Source organism: Amphiprion ocellaris, chromosome 6, assembly GCF_022539595.1.
Source record: "Amphiprion ocellaris isolate individual 3 ecotype Okinawa chromosome 6, ASM2253959v1, whole genome shotgun sequence".
NCBI classification, from domain to species: domain Eukaryota; kingdom Metazoa; phylum Chordata; class Actinopteri; family Pomacentridae; genus Amphiprion; species Amphiprion ocellaris.
Window position 1 is genome coordinate 17,632,864 of NC_072771.1, and position 18,479 is coordinate 17,651,342.

General features: G+C 39.5%; 1 protein-coding gene across 3 annotated transcripts; it reads right to left on the bottom strand.

Annotated features, from left to right (window-relative positions):
• Positions 1-447: 447 nt before the first annotated feature.
• zbtb34 (zinc finger and BTB domain containing 34) lies at positions 448-16,335 on the bottom strand. 3 transcript variants are annotated; one of them, XM_055011517.1, is made up of 2 exons: positions 16,211-16,335; positions 448-7,201 (listed from the first exon to the last, which is right to left on the bottom strand). In XM_055011517.1, exon 2 carries the CDS (start codon positions 7,166-7,168, stop codon positions 5,639-5,641), a length of 1,530 nt encoding a protein of 509 aa, XP_054867492.1. In that variant the 5' UTR covers positions 7,169-7,201; positions 16,211-16,335; the 3' UTR covers positions 448-5,638. The 3 variants fall into 3 exon arrangements, with proteins under 3 accessions (XP_054867492.1, XP_023152277.1, XP_035797884.1); XM_023296509.3 differs by lacking the exon at positions 16,211-16,335 and adding an exon at positions 15,638-15,784; XM_035941991.2 differs by lacking the exon at positions 16,211-16,335 and adding an exon at positions 15,556-15,715.
• Positions 16,336-18,479: the final 2,144 nt, after the last annotated feature.

Here is an 18,479-nt window from a genome sequence, read left to right on the forward strand (position 1 = left end):
TAGAAATTATTTAAAATTTACAGTTTTGCAAATTTACAATTTACAGTTAATGTCTTCTCTGTAATTTTTGCCCTTTGCAAAGTCGTCCCACGGGCAAAAATGGACCACCTGGCGGGCCGGTTTTGGCCCATGGGTCGAATTTTTGACACCCCTGGCTTACAGTTTTGCCTCCTATTCTACTTCTGGAAACTCTTTGAACAACAAATAAGCTGGCAGTTTGAGAGTGAAATGCTCTATTGGGATAATATGGTACTATGACATCTTTAAGATACAAAAGTCTTGGTCATTAAATATTTTGTTCTGGAGACTGTACGCCTTTTACTACATTTTGTTGAACGTTGTTCTCTCTCCTTTTAAGCCACAAGCTTTCATCTGGATCATTTGACATTTCATGCAAATGTAAACACATAAACAGTAAATCCACTTGTGAGAAACAAAGAAGACAAATCCGAGCCAAATCAGCGTCTTTATTTTACAAACGCATTATTCTATTGACATTTTTTATATAATAAAAAAGCAATTTACAAGCTTAAGAACCAAAATGAAGCAGCACAGAATGATTATGAGTAAAATATATAATTTGAATAAATATATTTTATTTCATGCTATAAAATAAATTCATAAATGGCAATAGATACAACATCAGCTCTAGCTAGCTTCATTTACTTCATAGTTGTACAAAACAGTAGAGTTCTGAGGTTCACAGTTGGGTTGTGAGGTTGTGTGTAGAGTGGACAAAGCAGGAGCTGGGACTGTTTCTGCCATTATGCTTCAGTTCGTGGTCTCCAGTGCGCCTCAAGCTTCAGCTCTGTGGAAAATATGGGCACATTGAGACGTTGAGGCAGAATGTTTGGGAACCACTAACTGAGGACTTGTTTCCCCACCTGAAGAGAAGTGCACAATTATACTATGGACATAGGTTGTATGTCCAATGAGACCACTTTTAACACTATATACCCTGAGTTCTAAGGTTTTGTTGTTGTTTTTTTTTGCCTTGTCACCAAATACATATGAGCCAGAGACATTATAGTGCAGAGTTTAGGGAGTTAAAAAAGGAAAAGGAAACAATATCTAGACTGAAAACTTCCCCTCTGATCCTGAACAACTACAACTACAGTCTCGGTGCCTGAGGAGCCAAAGGAGATCACTGAACCTCAACATGCCAACAGATAGCCCGCTCCCAAACAGTGGCTATAAAGCCCAAAATCCCTTTCATTATTTGACTCAGCTGGAGGTGCAACTCTGAACAGTGCCACTGAGTTTGATGACTGAACCACGCGCTCAGTTCTTGTGTTGCAGTTTACTACCACTGGATTTTCATGAGATTTAGAACATCAGCAAGCAACACCACTTTTTCACTTTTATATATTTTTTTTGAAGAGAAAGTCAACCTGTCCAAAGTTTCAGAAAGCATATAAAAAAATAAAATCAATATCAAATTGTCCTGGTTCTACTTCAATTCAACAGCTCCCTGACATTCGGTTTGTTTGATATATGACAGGCCAATATTTCAATAGGCTTCATGATCCCAATACACCACTTTCACTTTTAAAAAGGTTATTGCTTTTTTTTTTTTTTTTTTTTAATAATACACAGTGGACAGAAACTGACAGAAATGCTATGGAAGACTTACGATTTTTTCTAAGCCTTATCAGTGTTCGTAAACTACCTGAAGTGAGTTTATTATAAAAGGAATAGGACGAGCTGCAATTTCAAAAAGTAGTCTGACAGCCTTCCTTGTAAACACTTCCTTTTGATTACTTGTGGCCCAAAATGCATCTCCTGTTCCTCCCAGAGGAGTGGAAGTAGGAGCGGACAAAGAATCGATTCGAGTGTGTGTGTGTGTCAAGTTCAGTTGGTTCTGTAGGTGTGTACTATCACATAAGTAACTATAGTTCATGAAAAGCATTTAAACAATTTTCCCTCCATTCGTCTAAAATGAATACATGGACTTTGTTCACTTATTTGGGAAGAAAAAAAAACCCTGACTAGTCTAAAAGCACCATTTAAGGGGAAAAGGTCCCTACCAAAGTGATTGAGGCAATTATAGCCGAGTCCCTTGTAGGTGACTACAGAGATAAACTAGACTTCCTGGATGGAACTGGTACATACTTTGAACCAAAAAAAAAAAAAAAAAAAAAAAAAACTAAGTGCATGACACAAATACAAAAACTCAAGTTTAAGAAATTATCTATTGGCAATTTTATACAATTTTGTGGTTGAGCAATGTGCAATTCAGCTACGGTATTTGAGGGTAAGCTTTTCTTCTGCACAAATATTCTGTTTATGATCTGCTTCATATCCAGGCAGCTGTTTCCCTGCCAGTTGTTCCAAGAGAACAAAAAGGAAGTAGATTTGTGTTTCTTGTGCATCTCCCTCCTTCACTGAAATTCCTAAACTACAGTACATTGCTTAGATTGTCCTCAGTCGTGAGAGGAGGGATACAGTATAGTCTCTGAATACGGGGCAACTGCTTGCAGGTAATGTCTGCTTCATTTGATTGTAAATCAGTTGCTACAAAATCGGTTACACCTTACAATTAGTTGCCCATCCTGTGACCACAAACAACAATTCAAATGAGAACAAGTGAAAATTAGGGGTAGGACTCGAGCTGAGAATACTACAAAATGGACAAGAATGACATGAACTAATTTCTATTCATTCTTGGCACCACTTTACACGAAACGATGTGGCCATATTTTATTATAATCTCTCCATTTAATTTATTTCAAAATTAAAGAGGCACAGGAACCTAAGTGCCAGAACCTAAAATATAAAGCTAGTGGCAAGGCACTAAGTTTAAGATGCCACTTTTAGTGAAGTATTCTCTCTTTTGTTTACATTGGCTTTTTAACAATTATGATACCTATTGCACAACTTTTAAATTGTCAGCTTTTGTATGGCTTAATATATGACGTTACTTACGACTTTGCTACCTAATGTCTTCTTAGCAAATTGTTCAAATTTTACACAAGTGATTGTTGTAAGCTGGGAAACATCCATTCCTTGCAAATAGCACTGAACTAGTCCTACACTAAATTATCAACCTATTTTTCTTATAATGAGCATTCAATTATGCAATACAGTCAAGATTTACCTTTAAAAATCATCCATTAGTCTTTGGTGTGGTTGCTTGGCACAAAATTATCTTAGGAGTTTGTATCCAGTATTCACAAAACGTCACAATATTTCAAAAGGGTATGTATCTCCTTCTTTTTCCGTAAATGAAGGTCAAGAATTATTATAGTGAGATTCAAATTAGTCATAAACTGATTTTGGTGAGGTCCGATCAGCTGACAAAACTGCACAAGTCAGCTGCTTAGAGAAATAAACTTGATTTTGTAAAAAAAACATTCATCTAAAAGTACTTTATAGGCTGACAGACTGTGGGTGATGATGACTAAAAATGTTGGTGATTCATTCGTACACAAAAGATAACAAAAAGCTAGCTATACCGATTTTTGCTAAATTCCCCAAATTTTGGTTTGCTATCTTAACTGTCAATGAGTAAAGACGACAACTGCACATTCAGAGGAATAAAAAAAAAAAAAAAAGACTGCACTCGACGCAACATTAGACGTAAGCAACAAAACGCAATATTCTCCCACCAAATAGCACACAAAGTAGAAAATTATTGAAAACTGTAAAATAATCAATTCATTGACACAAATTCAGCATGGACCAGATGGGACAAACTAAAAGCATATAGCAGGTGCTTTTCCAAAAAAGGCATTAAACAGCTGGATGGCAAGTAAGAAAGCAGGATAGCACAAAAGGAACCACCCAGCTGAGATTTAAATTAGCAAATTATGACAGTATAATCAATCAGGCATTCTAACTGCCTTTTTACTGTATGGATATGGATTTTAAAGTCACCATGGAAATAAATCCAAGTCTCTCTATTCTAACAACTCCCCATCCCTCATCCCCATATTCAAATAGTATAGATAATATGCAGTTTATGCATAACTTATAGCCAATAGTATTCATGTGATTGCAGAGTTTCATCAAAGTTCACAACATTTTTTTACTCAGTGGAAGAATCACTGCTGTGATGCACGTACTACTCTGATCCTGCTGCATCAGAATCAAGACAGAAATTAGCACATTTTATCACTGGGACAGCACCCAGACCACCCACTAACTCTGCAAAGTGCATCAATACTTTGGATCACCAGCCACCTCTTAAAACATTTATCTCTTAACTGTAATCTAGCTATGTCCCATCTATGACAATGTCATAAAATAGGATTGATATATGAGGAAAACATGTTCCAAATCTGCATTTGACCCCAAACAATGCAGAAAACAGTGATCACAGATCAATTGCCCCACCATAAAAGACAGGACACGATGGAAAAAAAACATAAAGAAACCAAAAGCTCTTTCAAATAATGGAAGAAAAACCATGTCACAATGGCTGAGATTCCTTTGTTCTTTCTGTTTGCATATTGTTCAGACTAGTATACTATAGTGATTTATGTGAACAGATCCAGAGCTGTTCCTGCTGTGCTGAGTTGACAATGAATACTCCTGTCTCTCTTAGACACTGAGTACTGAATTGGAAGCCTACCTTAGGACAAAACAAGTACATATACAATAGTTCTGTATAAATCTGCCATGAGAGTATAGAGGAATACAAATGACTTCACTGTATGGACGTAATTCACCCATTACATGGATGGCAGCATCTAAAACCATGCCTAGGCCAACAGAGTGAGATCTCCAGTAGTGATGAGGGATAAAATCCTGAAGTGTTTTGTAGAACAAGTATAACAAGACAGCAAAATTGTATCTTGAAAAATAACAGGGCCATTCTCTTACTCTATTCTCCAAAACTGCCAAAAGCACACAAGTAAGCTAGCAAATTTAATGCACTCCTAACATAGCACCTTCTTAATCATCATTTTAGCCTGGCTGACCATGAAACATTTGACAAGGACTTTGTCCCTAATCCATACAATCAGCAAGGAATATTTCCCCTAAGTATCAAGGCTTTGTGTTAAAAGAATATTCTTTACAGGGTTTGGCAATAAGATACTGTACATACAACCTAAAATGGATTATAAACGGTGAACACGTCTGTGCCTGGTAGGTTCTTGGCTATGAGGTAGAACCTGGTGAGTTTCATTTAAAATACTGTCTGTTATGAGTATGTAGTTGTGTTATGAGGTATTGAACGGATATGTCACACGAAGCTTTGCACTGGCAGAAAAATCATTCCTTGTGAGTAAGTGACCTCCTGTGGCCACATGTGCAAAAACAGGTCAGGTAAAAAGGTGATATGACAAGCATCTTACCAGAGCTTTCACATTATCAATTATTGCAACATGCCTATATAACTCTGTAAATATGTTTTAAAAAACATGGAAAGATAAAAAGAGAAATCAATAAGGGGGTCTTGATTATTGGGACCTCCTCAAAAATAGTAAGTTGTTACTCCCTTTGCTCAAAAGAATCAAATTTCTATAAAGCACCCATTTTCTTTCTGCATTTAGCATTGAACTTTCACAAAATTGACAGAAACCCTTGACAGAAGAAATGTCCATAGTAGAGGGAGTTAATTCAAAAAGAAGAGAGTCCTTTAAAATGAGCTGAAATAAACATTTCTTAAAGCTTCCTTAACCTGAAGCAGGACCTAAAAATCACATCTCGATGCTTGAGCCTCCTCTGGACTGCATTTAGAACTCTCCTCCATATCATTGGCTGGTGCCTCTTCTGCATATTGTGCCTCAAAGGCCATCCCCTCAGATGTATCCTCTTGGTCCTTCTGACCTGAGCTTCCCTCCGTCCTCTCTGGAGAGTCCATGTGATTGCTGCCCTCTGATGCTCCCATGTGCTTCTTCCTCAGGTGCTGGTTAAGGGTGCCCTGAAATGGGAAGCATTTGCCACAGATCTGACAGTGGAAGGGCTTGTTGTCCGTGTGGCCACGGATGTGGTACTCCAGCTGGTCTTTCCTTGTGTACTTCTTGCCACAGAATTTACAAACAAATGGGGTGATTCCCATATGCAGCCGCATGTGACGATCCAGGCTCCCTTTCTGATTGAAGGTCTTTCCACAGTAGATGCAAATGAGTCTCTCATTGTAAGGGTACCACTGGCTCCGCAGGCTACGCTCTCGCACATCGTTCTCCAACCCTGTCGGTCCCACAACTGAATCACCATCTTCTGAGCCTGGTTTGACATGACTCAGCACTCCTGCCGGGATGGCCAGAGGGCGCTTGGCCCTGGCTCGCCCACCTCTGAAGCCACTGAGCATGGAGCGAGAAGGACTGGAGTTGCTAAGGTTGACAAAGCACGGGGAGGACAGCCCTGAGTAAGAATAGGTAGCAGACTGGATGACCGGACCATAAGAACCCACACTAACAGCCAACACCTGCTCTCCATCCACCAACTCTGTGTGGTAGCCATCATCACCAGCTGAGGAACTATCTGAGTAAGTGGGCCTGTCGGTCTTTTCAATCTTCACATGCACATCTGTTACTTGCCCATCTTTTCCAATCAGTTCCACTTGCTCTGTTTCTCCCTCTATGGGTGCATCATGCTCTGACACACTGTCACTACTGCCACGGTCCGACTGGCCTTCCTCCTGTTGCTGTCGCACTCGACCCAGGGCTTTTCCTGCCAGCTCTAAACGCGCTTCATGGCCTGCCTGACTCTGCCGGGAGTAGTAAGGGGGGGAGATCTGGGTAGGGTTTATAAACAGGTTGCTGTCATTGACTCCATTGCGGCTGGTCTGCAAGCTGTCCTTCTCCGGGCTGCAGACACTAACTGGGAGGCTGATTTTGGAATGGATGTTCTCCAGGATTTGGGTACACTTGTCAATGATCGCCTGCATTTGCAGAAAGCTGGCAGCGGTGAGGAAACTGATAATATCCTTGAGCTGCAGGGACATGTGACCTGTGTAGCAAAAAGCAAGAAGCTGCTCAAACACTTCAGGGCTTTTGATGACTGAAATGGAAAGGCCACTCATGGTGCTGAGAGCTGAGTGGTCACGAAAGTAGGGTGAACTTGCTGCCAGCACGGCCTTGTGGGCTCGAAATGGTTGGCCCTGAATGTGAACAATGATGTCACACAGCTTCCCCTGCAGCCGCAACTCATTGAGTTGGGTCAGAACATTGTTACTGAACTCCGGCACATCAAACTCGATGTAGCTGCCGTCGTCCATTTCTTGGATATGTTTCTCCAGTTTGTCGACAGCCTGGTGGGAGGAGAAAAAACAAAACATTAGGTTTTGAAACATTACATTTCCCAGAGACTGCAGTATTTCACAGTTTAAACAAATATTGTATTATATAGACACCATTCTTCAAATTAAGTACATCCACTATTAAAATTGTGATTGCAGTTTAATTGTTGTATAAATTTATGGCAATATATCTTATATATTGTTTCAGATAAGACTTGTGTAGGCCATGATGTAATATTACATTCACAGTTACTTTCAGCTCTGCAAGAGTTGCAGTCATTCCTTGCTTGTGTCACAATGGTGCCCGGTGAACTTTTCATTTTGTTTCCCATTTACAATGACAAACTGAAGCAATTTCGAGGCTTCAGATACATTTCAGGCAGAAATGTTGAGTTTGCCAAAAAGGTCACAAATGCTAAATATGGAAAATCACATATCTTTCTTTAACTCGTGATAAATATATTTTCTTTTGATTCCTACGTGCATGGGATTCTTCGTGCAAATGTTTGTTAAAGCAAGTGTATGTAAAAAATAATGACTGAATTATCAGATGCTGATATTGGTGTCAGCTTCTATAATCTGCTACCCCTTACGGAAATATTCAAATCCAACAATGCATCCACAACCACACTCCAGTTGTAATTCCCCCACCAGTTTATACATAATAAACAAGGTCTTACTGTCGGAAATATAGCAGCAGCAAAGCAGTTTCATAGTAGTTTGCTCATGGTATGACTGTCAGCAGTGGCCTCAAGAAAGCATTGAGAAGATTGCACATACCAAACATTATACAGGAATTTTCCTGCCAAAGAAAAACTTGGGTGCAGTGCTTAAGAGTTTCCGTGGACCGCCCTTCCAACAAGACTATTGTCTGAGGTGCTTGAATTGTCACATTTTTGAGGTGGAAATAAGTGAACATTTGAGCCTTGCAGTGTACTGCCTAGTTGTTTTTTTCTTTTTCTAACAAACATACATTTTAAATAAATTTCAGACCTGATATTTGGTGAAACAAACTGACTTTTGATTGCATGGTACAGTAACTGTTCTGTCTTTCACAAGTGTTGTAGAAAACCACATTGAAAAATGTTGAAAATAATTTTTCTTTGATTAATTTCAATCAATCACTCCTAATGACTATCACTGAACTTAAACCAGAAGGCACCTAAATTCTCCCAGGATTAAACCTAGACAAGGCTGTTATGGAGTCTGACATTGTTAGTCTATTCATTTTGATGAAAAAAGAACAGAAAAATCTAAGCCATAACTTGTAACCAAAACCTTATTAATATTTTGTTGAATATTTTTAATCAGAAGATAGCAAACATCCATCCCTTATCAATACACTGCTTATTCCTCTGTAGGGTCGCATGGGGCTGGAGCCTATCCCAGCCAACAGCAAACATGATTTGCTTACAATAATTAAGTACACTACTGATCAAAAGTTTTAGAACGCCCCAATTTTTCCAGTTTTTTTTTTTCAAAATTCAAGTAGTTCAAGTGAATGAATAGCTTGAAATGGTACAAAGGTAAGTGCTGAACTGCCAGAGGCATTAAATAAAAAAAAAAAAAAAAAAAGTTAGGTTACCCAAAACTGAAAAATAAAGTACATTTCAGAATTATACAAAAAGGGCTTTTTCGGGGAACAAGAAATGGGTTAACAACTTTAAGCTGTTCTGCAGTAACGGAGGTTAATCAAGCCTTGAAAGTTGGTGCTACCAAATCCTACAGATGTCCCAGTTTTTCTTGATTACTTACAACCCCCTCTGTCTGCATAAACGTAGTGTTCAAACACACTGTGGCACCATACCCTCGAGAGCATTATTTGAACAGTATTGTACTGCAGGAAAAGGCGACAACAGAAGAGAGACAAACCATCTTAACACTTAAAAATGTAGGTCTTTCCTACAGAGAAATTTCGAATAAAGTCAAGGTGTCAGTGAGTCCAGTTTTCTTCACCATCAAAAGACACTCAGAATCTGGGGGAAACTCTGACAGGAAGAGGTCTGGAAAACCCAAAGACACAACAGAATCAGAAGACAAGTTTGTGAGAGTCAAGAGCTTGGTGATAGGAGCTCACAGGACAACAGCTTAATAGTGGTCGTAGTAAGAAGTCTCAGTTTCAGCTATGAAGAGAAGACTTCAGAATAAGAAAAACATGGCTTGCCTGGGCCATGAAACACTGCCACTGGACTACTGAAGACTAGAAGAAGGTATTATGGACTGATGAATAAAAAATTGACATCTTTGGCTCATCACAAAGGATTTTTGTACGCTGTCAAGTAGGAGAAAGGATGGTTCCTCAGTGTGTGACATCAGCTGTCAAACATGGAGGAGGAAGCGTGATGGTCTGGGGCTGTTTTGCTGGATCCAGGGTTGGTGACTTGTACAGAGTGAGAGGAACCCTGAACCAAAACAGCTACCACAGCATTCTGCAGCACCCTCTGGTATGAGAATAGTTGGTCAGGTTTTCATCTTACAGCAAGATAACGACCCAAAACGTAAGTCCAAACTATGCCTACCTCAGGGAAAAGAACAAGATGATGAGCTTGAAAACATGCAGTGTCCAGCACAGTCTCCAGACTTAAACTCCATGGAGCTGGTTTGGGATGAGCTGGTCAGAAGAATGAAAGCAACGCAACCTACAAGTGCCACACGTATGAAAACTTCTACAACAGAGTTAGGAAGAACGTTCTGAAGAATATTGGCTTTCCATTGTGGAAAGAATGCCATGAATGTGTTCAGCTGTTGTATCTGCCAAAGCTGGCTACTTTGAAGAATCAAAAGTTTAGAATACATTTTGGTTTGTAAATAGATTTTTTTAACCTTCATTTGTTTATTTGTTATATGCTTTAATTTCAGAGTACAATGAGACACTAACATGCATAATTTTCCTTTAAAAGCTAGAAAAATTGGGGTTTTGTGAAACTTTTGACTGCTTGTGTATGTCCCATGGAAATAGTTGACTTTTACTGCATATGTAAGCAAGCTCACATTTCATCCTTTTTGAAATAGTGCTACGGATAAAGGTGATATAACTAAACAAATGACATAGACAATTGACATTTGTAGTCATTGTAATTTGAATAAAAAGATATACTGGTCACATGGAAAACTCAAGGTCGCTCCTGTATTTATCAGGGGTTCCAGATAAGGTGACAGTGATCAGAACCTTCTTAAAGGAGGGAGAGGTGCTATTTGTCTTATTCAAAACTTAAGACATCTTGGGTCTTTGGGGTTCTCTTTGTTATCAGAGTATGTGGTGTCATCATGACAAGATCTAGTGTTCTATAATGCCTTCAGAAAAAGCTTGTAGTTGCTTAGTCTGGCATGGGATTTAAAAAGATCTTCAAATTATTTGAAATAAACCATTCTACAGTAGGCACAATCATCTGCAGCTGGCATAGATTTGAAACAATTGCCAATCTTCAGCATCAGCCCCCCCAACAAATTCAGCTCAAGAAACTGTTTGATTGAAAAAGTCAAACCTCCGTAAATTTTCATGAAAGAATCTGCAGGTAACTCTTGCAGCTGTTGCTGTCAAAGAGCATGTGTCAACAATCAGAGAGAGATTGTACAAATTTGACCTGCATGCGAGGTGTGCCAGGAAAAAGCTTTTGCTGTCCAAAAATAACATTAGAGAAATACTACAGTTTGCCAATTTACATATAGGCAAAGACCGGGCCTTTTGGAATAGTGTAGTCTGGACAGATGAATCAAAGTGTGCCAACTGCTACTACTGTTGCCGTGGCCAAACAACTCTATGTTTGGCCACAGTAGCAGTAGACATGTTTGGCACAGATCAAAGACAGCTTTTCATCAGAAGAACTTCATACCAACTGTGAAGCATGCTAGCATAAACGTTTCTGTCTGGGGTTCCTCTTGCATTCATTGATTCATCTGTGAATTTTGCATCATATCAAAGAATGCGTGAAGATAATAAAAGGCCATCTGTCTGAAAGTTGAAGCAGAGCATGTCGGAGACTGGTGGGCAATTATGCAAAACACTAACAAGCAACATATAGAAAGTGTAAAGGGAGTGCTAAAAACTGTTTCTTGGGGAGGCACCACAAACACAAGATTATTGTAGGGAGTGAGAGAAAAAAATAGATGAGGTAATCTCAAGATGAAATTAAGATATTAAATTTCAGGTCCAGATAGTTTAATCTTTTATTTCACCACTTATTTGGCATGTTTAATGCTTATTCACAGTAAGGAGGAAACACAGGAAAAGCAGATGAAATGATTGCAACTAACAGAACACAGTGTACCAGTGTTCTACCCACACTAAATGTGGTGAAGTGTAACAGTCATGTGAGCAAAGCCATAAAGGTATATATACCACATTTGGCAGAGAAAGAAGAAAATCTGGTTCTGCTTGGAAGGTGAGCATGCACCAACTCTTCCTGAAAAGTGTCTTGCACAGCCTTTTGAGCACATAGAAAGACATTGCTTTTGTAAATGCCCAGTTGTGATCATGCTTTTTGACCCTCTCACTCCCAACGAGCACAGCAGCCAAATGCCTCTCCCTCATTTAAGTTTTTAACTCCATTATTGGCATAACATTCAAGCTTTCACTAAAATGCATTTTGGCAAAATGAAAGATCAAATTCCTCCATGCAGGGCATCGCTACACTAATAATGGCATAGAACCCTTACACAATAGTATACTGACTTGAACTGGGTGATGAAACATTAACAAAGTTCCTCCCCTCCCAGCAGAACTAGTTAAACCACACTTTGGAACACGGCAACCCTAAAAGAAAGCCGTACTGTATCTAATGTATATTTCTGTGTTTGTAAAAGCAAATACTTTCATCCTGCAAACCATAATTTGTGTCAGTTCTCCAGCTTAACCCGCCTCTCCCCCCACTCCATCTGCCCTTCTCCCATCTCTCCCTCTGCACCTCCTCCTCCTCCCCTCCTGCCCCTCCCTGGCAATTCAGCATGATCTTCTGCGCATTGACTCCCTGTCAGCACTTTGGGAACGTAAACACTTTCTCCAGTTGCCAAAGCTTGCCAAGACACCTGTCCAAAAAGCCATATGTTCTCATCCTGGCTTAGGAGAGGGAAAGTTGTAGGAAAACATAGAGAATCGCAAAGAGGTGTGCATTTATTTCACTCCCTCCAGGACTAGCCTTCAAATGCAACATACACTAAAACATACCAGTAATGGCTGCCAACAGCATGCGTACTAGATGGAGCCAAGTGGAAGGGCAGCCAAAGAATGCATGCTCAGTAGTTGAGATGCACATGCTGAGTGAGGGTCACATGCTTGGCTCACATGGGAAAGCCAAAAATGTTTAAACTCAGCTCAAAAATTCCATCTGTGGCTGAAGTTCCTTGTCTGGTTTAAAAAAAAAAAAAAAAAAAAAAAAAAACTATCTCATACAGCTGCTTCATGCAGGCAGGTAAAAAGGATGCTGAGTAGTACATTGTAATGGTTTGGCTGAGCAAAAGCTCAGCATAATTGTAGAGGAAAGACGTCACCAAGAGCTGGGATTTTTAAACTTTGTCATTTCAATGGGGGGTGAAAGCATTATTAAAAAAAAATCAAAGTCAGCAGGCAAGCATTGTATGCTTTCTTCAACATCAGCAGCATTCACCCACTTTGAAAAACAGCTTTTGGGGTGGACCAGAAGCAGGACAGAAGTGCTTAACAAGCAAAGGTTGGGACAGCAATTTAAAACAGATACTAAAGAAATACATAAAAATAGACTAGATTGCGATGCACCTCAGGGAGGGTAAGATGTGAACAACTTTGCTGAAATAAAAATAACTTGCATTCTGAAAAATGTTAGGGCTTAGTGAGAGATCAGTATGCAGAGCTAATATATTGCATGCTTAGCCTTTGGGTGTGTTTTCTTATTTGATTTTTTAGCAGCACATAACTGGAAGTCAAGAAATGCTCATCTTTCATTTCAGCCTACTCAGACGCTTATCAGATGATCACAATAGGAAGCCTTCCATGACTCCAGTTCATCCTTATTGTGTTAATCCTTTGTTAACAACATATCATCCAAAAACCTAATGTAGCCATAAAAACAACAACAAAAACACTAAACAGAAAATAAATACTAATAGTGATACCATACTACACATATCTCAAGACAGTGAAGTAAGTGTGCCAAGTTCTTGTTTGTGGCATTGGGCCACTCAGGGCTAGGACTCCAAAAAACAATAAGATAGGTGCATTTTGGAATTTTGATAGAAAAACAGATAAGGAAGGCATTCACAAGAAGAGCCAAACATTATTGTTCTGTATTCATTGTATGCATTCACTACACCCACAAACTGACGGATTTCTGATTAAAGTAACTACATTAAGGAAATCTAGTTTATTGGCAACAACAATACTCTGACTGCCCTCCACAACTGGTCTTCTCCTACACCCACTGTCTTGTATTCTGTCAACTGTCAACCCTGACAAATTTTCCACACCTTACTCACAGTGTGAACAGGGCTTTTAATGACCACCGCTAATTAGCTGGGACATCATCCTACTACATTGTCTTTTTACCTAGAGCCACACTGCAGCGATTACACTGTTGCAATTACGGCTGGCAGTGATGCAGTTGACGCAATGTCTTTAAAACAGATTTTATTATCACCAAATGGTCAGGTTTTGCTTTAGGTGTGAAAGAATTCAAGCAAGGCAGCTACCATTTGCTGCTAAAAATCCTCAGAAATGTCTGCATGTAGAATCAGTATACTGTATTCTACATTTTCCAAAATTACATAAATAATTTACGGAAATGCTTGAGTGCATTTTGACCAAACTCACGAGTTCAACTTTTTACTTTCTGATTTAGAAAGCAATAAATGTAGTAGCATGTATGTCAAGAATTACATGAAAAATATCACTAAATGAGCAAAACACAAAATTTGCTGGGAAAAAAAGGTTGTTAAAATTAGAGGGGAAAAATATTTTGGAAATTTGCATGACATGTACAGTCACTGTTACTAACAAAATTACTACAAACAACCACTACACTTACACCCCAACAATTTTCTAAATGACCAGGTTATCACTATAGACTTCACAAGACTCCTGTTTTTGCCGCATTTTAATTCATGTACCTATTATCTAGCCTTACATGCCATGTATTGCACAATCATAACTTCAGCTGGCGGTTCAAACCAAGGCACTTTTACTGCTTATCCCATATAGAAACAGGACTATAAAAAAGGAAGGTTGGGTGGGAGCAAAACCATAATGCCAACGCACGCAAAAGGCGTAACTTGTTTGGCTCCACTCAGTTCTGGCATGCCTTTTAACTGAAATATTAAATTTGGTGTGAGATGCAGTTGTTGTTGGCTTCCAGATGAGTTTCTAAGATGTGCAAAAGCAAAATTTCTGAGTCATTTAATGTCACAGAAATAGTCAACACAGTCCCCTGGTGACCCAGCTAAACCCAGGTGTCCTGAATATACTATGCATGTCCCTGCACTTTGTCCTTTCCTGTCATAACATCACGTATGATTAGTTTACGGTTTACCAACTGTTACAAAGAGCACCGGTACACTGTTATCTTTAGCTTTCTAGCTTAAACACACGCTGAGAAAAATAGTGCAGATTAGTTTCAGACACATGTAACATTTACGGCCCTGATGCCACCTCGTACACGAACAGTGGAGTTAAAATAAGGCGTACTATCACAACATGTTAATGCGTTCACCTATTAAGAGTCACATTTAACCGTGTTAGCTTAATCGTGCATCTACACTGGGACATGTACAGCTGCTTCATCGGACATGCACACAATGCCGATACACTGGGGAGCAAATGTGCGGCGTCTCAAACTTTAATGCAAACCATTCTGTAGTTATTGATGGGTGGTCTCTACCCAGCGGAGACGCTAAAGCTAGCGCCAGCTTGACCATCACACTCGCCTGTTTTTGCTCGTTGTCCCCACATCTCTCACTTCGAAAGTAACTTACAGTCACGTTAATGCTAGTTAAAAAATTGCATCGACTCACAGGGCCAAACCACCCAACTATCAAGCAGCACACAGGCAGTAGCTAACCAGCTACATTAGCTAGCCTAGAAACGAGCTTTATTACAGAAAAAATGCGTAACTTTCAGAGATACTTCACTCTTGTATTTGTTAACAGTTTGGCCACGTTTTACCTGACTATAAAAACGCTTGACAAGCCTCTGTGGTTTAACAGCTAAGTAACAACGTCGACGGCGGTTCCAAACTATGTCGGCTGTCATATAAAATAGCTACTATGCTAGTTAGCTCATGCTAACAACGAGCGCTAGCTTTGCTACTATCATTCAGCGAGCAGTGCTGAGTGGAGGCTAAAGCTAGCTAGCAGTTAGTTGCTAGCGTACAGTCGCAGGTAATTATTTGCCCATTACTTACAGTGTGAAAGCTCAGACGCGCCGACATTACAAACGCATTACGGTCATCAGTCCATGCCAAAGCTGAAGTCCACCAAACTCACCGTCTTGCAGGTTAGCATTAAACGTTGTCCATTCCCCTCAGTAGTTCGCTAACACTACAGCCAGGCCTCCCCCCCTCTCCAATCCAGATGTGTCAGACAGTTGCTGCTGCAATTTTTGCATCAACAGGAAGTGTTCTTTAGGCTCTTTGCATTCATTCTATCAGTGTGTTTTACAGCAGCCCCTCCCTTGCTTATGTCTCTGTTGTATACTGAGACATCATGTTCTTAATGTACGACGTTATGGAGGACATTTACAAGCGCACAATTAAATATAAAGTAGCAATCGGTGTCCAGATTTTTTTTTCAGCAGATAACGTGGCTATAATCATTCCCTTATCTGACTACACCCACGTCCCTGCAGTATGTACAGTTTAAGCTGCTTTCACTTTACAACAGGGACATTGGGCACTAAATGTAAATGTTTTACCTATTGTTACACTTTATTTAAATGTGAGATTACAGACCACTTGTTCTTTCCAGCTGTGCGGATCTGCCCTCCCGTCTCCCCCACACATACACTAATATTTATGCACTATTCCACACAGAATATTTAGCCTAGAAACAGGGACTTACCACCACAAGAGCTGCATTACTGCACCCACTGAAATATTTCACTTCACCCGAGTTGCGTTCAAGTACAAGTTTAAAAGTCAACAGTCAAGCCTGGACTCGTGAAAAGATTTTATACTCAAATTTGACTTTACTATAGTTTTTTCCCCAATCATTTGCTGTGTTAATGTGTTCGATAGGAATTGCATAATCTATTGTTATGAACTTAAAATGAACTGATTCATTTCTACATTGACACCACAAAGGGGCGCCAGAGACTAAATTGATGAAACTTTACATCCCAACCCTCTCTTTCGTTAGAAGAACTCTCAAAAGGTAGAGGTGGATCAGCATTTCAAGGAAAATATCTTATCAATCAGGGGGCAAACAATAAATTAAATTCCAAAACCAAATGTAAGAGATGAAATCGTTATTATGACCATTATATGTGAAGAGTTCTTTGTGTAGTTGGTTGACTGTTCTAGTTAACTCTACATCTTAATTGTGTGCAAATGATGGAAATGTTGGAAATGCTGCAGGACTTTATGGGGAATTCTTCTATATGAGAAATAATTGTTTCCATACAGTGGTACAAAAAACTAAAAACTGCTAATCACAATTCTTGTATTAAACAAAAGTGCAAATGATGACTCCATGTAATATCTGCAAGTGTGACATGAGTTGCATAGTTTTATAGAGGTTTGTTTACTGTAGTAATCTCTTATGTTTAAGTACTGGTGCTCAGGATTTTGTTTCAATCAGATACACTGCAACTATAGATATTCTTGAGAACTTTATGCAAAGGTGGTACTTATATATTTCATAATCTATTCATCAGTAAATGGCAGATTACATTGACTTTTATCTTGCGACCCCATCAAAGGTTACATTTTTTACCATATTTTTACCAAATTTTACTTCCACCATTCGGTCATAATAGCTGCTTAACAGTGTATATATGCTGTGTTTGATTTGAGTGATAATTTCAGTGTGTCTGTTTTTCTTTTGGTAAAAGGGACAAATAAACTCCTGTTCTCTGTCTACTCTTAGGAGGACTTTATCTGTACTGCTTGTAGCGGAGAGGAATGAATGTGCGCTGTGTGTGTTTCTCTTTTTTTTAATCGAGTGTGAATGACAGGTTGGCAGCTCAGGTGAATATCTGACCTAATCTGTGTGCAGGTGGGTGATCAGCGTAGAGAAAGGAATCGCTTTGTCATTGCACGTGCTTCTTGTTAAACAAGTCACTCCTCTATTCTCAACCGTGATTTGTCTTTTTTTCCCCCCTTTTTTTCAGGAGATTGATGCACAACTGAAGGTGCAGCCAAGGTATGGTGATTAGAGATGGTTTTGTTGATCCGCAGGAATGATCATGGTATTGATAACATTTCAAACAAACTCATAATCAAAGGGTTTCCTGTTGAAGTTGTAATCTTTTCTGAAGCAGGGCTTTGTTAGCTCAGTGTCATTTGGTTGACCAGGAATTATTCAGCGGTAAGCTAATGGAGCTGGTTTTGAGTGGTGCAGCGCCAGGGATCGTATAGGGGCTCCAGGTGGTGTGGCCTCGGGCTCTGATGTGCTGCCCCTTTTTAATCCCAGATGACATTGCAAAATCCCCAAACCCCCTGCCCCTGTATAAGACTGTATAGGAGCAGAGACCAGATGATTTGTTTAAAGAGCACATATCATGTATCACACTGAGGGAATAAGGAGCTCCACTGTTTTATGTTAAGCCTGAGACCATAGGTTATGTTTAATATGAAAGATAGGTATTTGTATTCTTTGTCTGAAAAGGAAATTTGTGTAATTCCGGTGATATACTCTCATAAGTCTGACAAAATGTATTAATATTTCTAATTTATCTGTTTATGATTTTGTTCTCATACGTGAACTTTTACTGTGGAATATGTAATGCTGGCATTTTTATTTCAGTATTAAAAGCTATAATTCTACTGCAGTCAACAAGCATCACTCCAACCACAGTCTTTTAGTTAATGTTCAATAAGTAGCCCAATTTTTAAGCTTAACTTGAATAACACATTGTTTTTCTATGAGTGCCAAGAGTCCCAGAATACCTTGGCTGTCAGTGGTGGGGAGAACAATGGTCTCCCAGTGCTCCTGTCCAGAAATAGTCTATAGCTCACTGATGGAGAACATATTTCCCAATAGCAGGTGTCTGAGTCAGTCAGTGCTTGATCCTCACCATGACTGTAAATGAAAGGGCCAGCTCGTCCAGGTGCGGGAGCACCTCTCTGGCCCTCTCAGGTTTCTCCTTGGTGGAGGAGCTTTTTGTGGA